The sequence below is a fragment of the Mytilus edulis genome, chromosome 3, assembly GCF_963676685.1.
Source record: "Mytilus edulis chromosome 3, xbMytEdul2.2, whole genome shotgun sequence".
NCBI classification, from domain to species: Eukaryota; Metazoa; Mollusca; class Bivalvia; order Mytilida; family Mytilidae; genus Mytilus; species Mytilus edulis.
In genome coordinates this window covers 21,580,882-21,587,047 of record NC_092346.1, presented here as the reverse complement: position 1 = coordinate 21,587,047, position 6,166 = coordinate 21,580,882, and the positions used below count along the sequence as shown (strand labels likewise).

The window sequence follows — 6,166 nt, the reverse complement described above, 5'->3', positions numbered from 1 at the left end:
TTTTTTGTCGATTTTTACTTTTTTTCATACACAATCGGACTAATAATTTAAGACTGATGTACCATGTGTAAATGTGTGCAGTGGCGGATCCAGGTGGGGCTGTGTGTGTTTCCCCACTTTCATTTTTTTGGACGATCAATGCAGGACATGTAGTTGGACCCCCCTTTTGTCCTGGGTTAGCACCCCCCTTTTTAGGTGGCTGGATCCGCCCCTGGTGTGACTATCCCCTTAAAATAACTAATACATCTAATAAAAATAATATTGCATAGAACAAACGAAACAATGAGATAAAGAGATCAAACAGATGATTCTAAGACAGGTCCAGGTAATGGAACGAGTTTGTGAACCATTGGTTTTAAGAAGATATCCTTTGTCAACATATGATATATAGTTGCTGCCGATTTAGATCTATCATACGAAGGTATCGACGGTGTTCGAGTTTCCATTTCTTTGGCCATTTTGCCACACACATCAGTAAGAATATGAAGTAAGCTAACTGAATACTCAGTGTCCAATAAATGTTTAAACACTTCATATAAACAGAAGGTAAGCCATCCTCCTTTTCCGGAATCAGACCATGCAATCTTCTCTGGAAAAAAAAATGACGCAATTTTGTAAAAATATGCAAAGAAATATCGCTGATGAATTTATCACTTGCAAGTGAATGTCAACATTGAAACTGAAACAAATGTAAACCGTTTCGTTGACTGATTCGATCCACAAAAATCATTCTTATACAGGTAAAAACTTTAATTTTCTTATTTGTTAAACATATAAAATGAAACCAAACCAATCTATAAAAATCCATTTGCACGAGGTCGCAATCTATTTATATTTATGTTTATGTTTCGAGTTATTTGACCGTCGGCAGAAAATGGAGGTCATCTCGATAGTTAATTAGATATCGTCTAGGCTAAAATACACACGAAATTCTGATATATTATATATATATGTTATTAAGTACATGCTTTTCTAATTTATTTCACACTTATTGTAATTTGGATATACTTTTCAGTATGTTATAAATCAAATATGAGAATTTGAGTGAAATCGGTGAACATGAATTTTACAGAATTTGAATATTCGAACGAAGCATATTCGATGTGTTGAGGATAATGCTCTATAAATTTTGCTTTTTCAGATAATGCTAATTTATTTTCAATAAAACTTTCAACACTGGTAATACAAATTACCTGATGAACTTGAAAACATAACTAGATAATCCTCGTAGCATGGGATAAGACAGAAATCTACAGGTTCAATCGATTTACAATTAGTCAGATTGATTTCTTCCTCTTCAGGTCGGCCTTTTGTATCAGCCAATGTTTCTTTTTGTCGTCTTCTAAAGAAGGATCTTTTCTTTTTCACCACTTTCACAGGAATCATATCATCACCAACCTGCTCTTTTACCAAATCAAAGGCAAACCCTTCATCAATTTCGCTTTCAGTGTCATTTTCTGTATTTAGAATACATCTACAAGCCTTCAAAAAATAAAAATAAAAATAAAGATAGATATAACTAGATCTTCTTCGGATTTATTGCTAATTGCAAGAAAGATTAACTTTGAGTATGGAAACAAGTACTTTTTTTTTCTTCTTCATAATTTGAAGAGTTGACAAGATTGTCTAGATGGCATGAAATTAGTAAATTAGTGATGATAGTTTATGTATGTCATGTCAAGTACGTTCTATACCTGAATGAAAAACATTCTTGGTTTTCCTTGTAGATTTGGACAATGATCGTCGTCAAACATCTGAAGAATTCTATCAGTAGGAATAATTCCGTCTGCAGTAAAAAGTACATGATGTCTTGGTTGAGTTGAGGTATCGATGCTTGATGTAATGGATATTTCTGCTCCATGAGAACTGATCACACATGCCAAACAATCACAATTCTCTTCTACCTTAAGATTGATGTCTAAAAGTAAAGAAATGTCTAAAAGTAAAGAACAATATCAGGGGACCATCCAGGATTTTGGAATGGGGGCGTAGAGTATATCATCAAGCCGAGCGGAGCGATGCAAAATTTGTTGACCTTTATTTTGCTAAAATCACGTAAAATAATTTTAAAAAAAATGCAAGTAAAGGGGGCGTACGCCCTCTACGCCCCTCTGAATCCGCCACTGAATACAGTTTAACTTATTGTAAATTCAAGTACGTGCTAAGCGATGTTTTCTATTTTATTCTAGGACACAGTATTATCCATGATTATTCGTTGTTGCTTATGTTAGTTGAAGCAATTTACTAAGTTGATATCATATAACAACCCCCCCCCCCCCAAAACCCCCGCTCCTCCAATTCAATCATTTTCATTCAATTTTAAAAATAAGTTGAAGAAACCATCACTTTTTTGGCTTGTAACCCAATAATTCAATCTCATTTCTTCCGTATTCATGCAACCTTCAAACCGACCCTTACCAGGAGGTGGGTTACACATGTACCAAGCATGTTTGGTTATCAAAAAGAAATAATTTCCAACATTAAAAAGTGAAACTCATTGAAATCATACCATATCTTCTTATTTATATATTTCACCTTCTTAAGGGACAGGCATTTATTCATAATACCTCCCGAAATAAGTACTGGGTTTTCATGAAACTTTTCATATTCTTTCTTATATTTTAGTACAGTACACTTTTTATTTTATCACTTGAAAGCTATTTTTAATATCACATTTCAAAACCAGGCGGATAGACAATGAAACATAGCAAAACATAGACAATGGAATATGTCAAAAAATGGTCGATGAGATATATCAAAACATGGTCTATCAGACATATCAAAACATGGTCTATCAGACACTTTAAAACACAGACAACGAGGCTCAGCAAAACACACACAATGTCAAATCCATACCGTCATCCAAGCCTGCAATCATGGATTTGATAGCTCAGCTAAGTATTTCTTGAATATAGTCGTTCCCAATTAAAGCTAAACATACCTTGTAAACTTTTCCAGAGATCAACGCTTGTTTTATTTTCTAGCAATACTACATCAAAGTCCAGCAATTCAAACAATTCTCTCATCTTTTTAATATCTTCACCGGCAAATGGACGCTTTGATTGATTATGAAATGAAGAATTGATGATGAAAATGGCAACACCTCTTTTTGGATGATTAAAGTCATAAATGTCATTGAACAAATCATTTTTTACACTTGGCAATTGTTGCCTCTTTGCTTGGTCTGTTTGAGATTGTGATAGTCGAGTAGTCTTCTTAAACCTACATAAATGTATAGATTAAATAAAAATATCATGATGCATAGATTTCGGGAGGAAAATAAAATACTTGTCATTCTAAATTTATCAAATACTTATTACTAATATAAAAGTTATTTACATTGTATCCATATATCATATCATCTAATAAAATGGACATATATGTGTTAAAATTCGCATTTATTTATTTATTTATTCAAAACTGTAGTATTTAGTTGCTGCCTACATGCACTTCATTTGGACTCTGGTGGGTAGTTGTTTCTTTGGCAATTATACCGCATCTAGCTCCTTGTTGTTTGATAAATTCTGTCTTTGATAAGCATTAATTTTACTTGATTCTTTAAATTAGAGCAATCATGTGTCCAATTAAAAAGAATACTTTTCGCAATAAGACAGGGTAGGGATATGATGTCTACAATCTTTCCTTGCGTTTAATAATATACGGTGTATTAATCTCTGTGCGAACCTTGATGACAATACCTAAATGCAGTATTTTAGCACGTGGTTGTCCAGGTAAATTCTCGTTTCCCGATTGCCTCCAACAACAGTTCCCTATGGCAAGCCGTTTTACTATTTATTCGAATTTCAAGATATCTCATATAATATATAAGATATCTCCTATAATATATAAGATATCTCCTATAATATATAAGATATCTCCTATAATATATAAGATATCTCCTAAAATTTATAAGATATATAATATACTTTATAAGATATCTTATAAAGTATATGAGATATCTTACAAACATTTTTTATATAAGATATCTTATATAATTTATAAGATATCCTATATAGTTTATAAGATATCTTATATAGTTTATAAGATATCTTATATAGTTTATAAGATATCTCATGTAGTTTATAAGATATCTTATATAGTTTATGAGATATCTTATAAAGACAATTATATAAGATATCTGATAAATTATATGAGATAACTTATAAACTAATATCTTATAAACTATATAAGATATCTTATAAACTATATAAGATATCTTTTAAACTATATAAGATATTTTATAAAGTTTGAGATATATCTTGAAGTAAGAATAAATAGCAAAACGGCTTGCCATAGTTCCCGTATGTGTGGATTCTGTTTTGAATTAAACAATTATTGGACACTAATATGGTAGTATTGGAATTTCCAAAAATAACTATAAAGTAAAAACCCGCTGCATTTGTATGCACCTGTCATAAGTCAGGAGGCTGTTGGTGTTTAGTGGTTGTCGTTTGTTGGTGTGGTTCGTATGTGTTTCTAGTTTATTTTATTAATATAGATTAGACCGTTGGTTTTCCTGTTTGAATTGTTTTACACTAGTAATTTTCGGGCCCTTTAATAGCTTGATGTTCGATGTGATTCAACTGAAGACTCCGTGTTGAAGGCCATACTTTGACCTATTGTTAACTTTTTATACATTGTGATTTGGATTGAGAGTTGTCTCATTGGCACTCATACCACACCTTCTTATGTATATGGCTATACCTATCTATCAGTTGCATTATCTTTTTCTTCGCGCTATCAGGTGTTGATTCTGAAAAGAAAGAATGGACCTTCAAGTAAAATATGAATCTTATAGTTAATTCAGAATTTTAAATGTTCTTTTAAAGGTTGAAAATGTTAAAGGCGGAGACAACTATTCGAAAGTTTTGGCCATCAGTTGGAGGGATTATAGCGTCCTTCACAAAAACGTAATACTATAAGTCGGAGTTTTTAGCCTTCATTTTATGGTTCGGACCATTTACTTGACAAATGACCACGGGTCTGTCCCTCCTTGATCAAAGTCGTAATCTCATCTTCTTTACTAGATTGTGACATCACCCGCATGTCACCGAGTATATATTATAAATGAGAACATGACGGATGTCTGTTGTGGAGCCATTCCGAAGCACCTAAGTTTTAAGTTGGGTTCGTGTTGTTGTATTGGCATTCTTTATAGTGTTTTGTAGATTGTTTACGTCGGTTTTCTTTAAAATCATGATGTTTCCTTTTTCTATTCGACTAAAGTATGCCAAATAGCCCCCCTCACAATACCTTCTCTCTATCTTTAATTTCAACACATGCTTCTTAATGTACCCGTCCCGTTCCAAGAACCTGTGGTTTAGTAGTTGTCATTACTTGAGGTCTGTCATAATCTATTTTTTGTTTTATGTTATGAGCTCAAATTAGGCTGTAAGTTCTTACTTTTGAATTCTTAATGTATGCCGTACTGTGACATGTAGACTTGTACACGTTTATCCTTTGTTTATTAAGCAGTTGTGTCATCTCTTAGCTCTATGATACTAAATAGAACAATCCTTGTAAACGACCAGTGCTTTTAGATTTGAACGGTTTTTTTTATCGAACGAAGTTAGTATTTGATCACCGTGTGAAACTTTAATAAACAAACTTATTGAAGATTTAAATTTTACATTCATGGATTAAATTATTAAAGATATTTAAAAATAATAACTAGGTCACATTTCATATGTGTACATGACAATTTCTAAACGAAAAAATCCTACCATTGTTTTTACTCGCAGATTCCGAGGTCTCCATCTTACGTCGTCTATTCAGACCTGTTTTGGGGAATTTCCTGGTTATTTGTCGGTTTTGAGTCACACGTCATGCAATTTTAAATAATTTTAAAGTTCTTAAAATTAGAAGGTAGATAAACTTTAACTCTACACAACAATGTGAATGTTTAATCAAAGGAATCAATAATGCGTGGTATACGCAAACAATAACTGTGCTCGTGACAGGCTAACTAGGAACATTTATTATCAGTTTGTAATCTGCCATAGAGATATTTAATATTAAAAATGGAATACGTATTTCAAATTTATATTTACATATATATTGGAGGAAATTATTAACGGTACTAGTAGCGAATGTATCCACCAAGTTAAAAACATTCAATATTCACTGAAATATTAAGGCTATTATATTTTTTTTCAATTCAAAGTTT

The 6,166-nt window shown here is 32.1% G+C and overlaps 1 protein-coding gene across 1 annotated transcript; it reads right to left on the bottom strand.

The window, feature by feature from the left end:
• On the bottom strand, nucleotides 1-5,875 carry LOC139514206 (caspase-3-like). The gene is made up of 6 exons (XM_071303029.1): nucleotides 5,724-5,875; nucleotides 4,705-4,753; nucleotides 2,942-3,222; nucleotides 1,695-1,918; nucleotides 1,194-1,482; nucleotides 1-589 (listed from the first exon to the last, which is right to left on the bottom strand). The coding sequence occupies exons 1-6, from the start codon at nucleotides 5,755-5,757 to the stop codon at nucleotides 297-299; spliced, it is 1,170 nt and encodes a 389-aa protein (XP_071159130.1). The 5' UTR covers nucleotides 5,758-5,875; the 3' UTR covers nucleotides 1-296.
• Nucleotides 5,876-6,166: the final 291 nt, after the last annotated feature.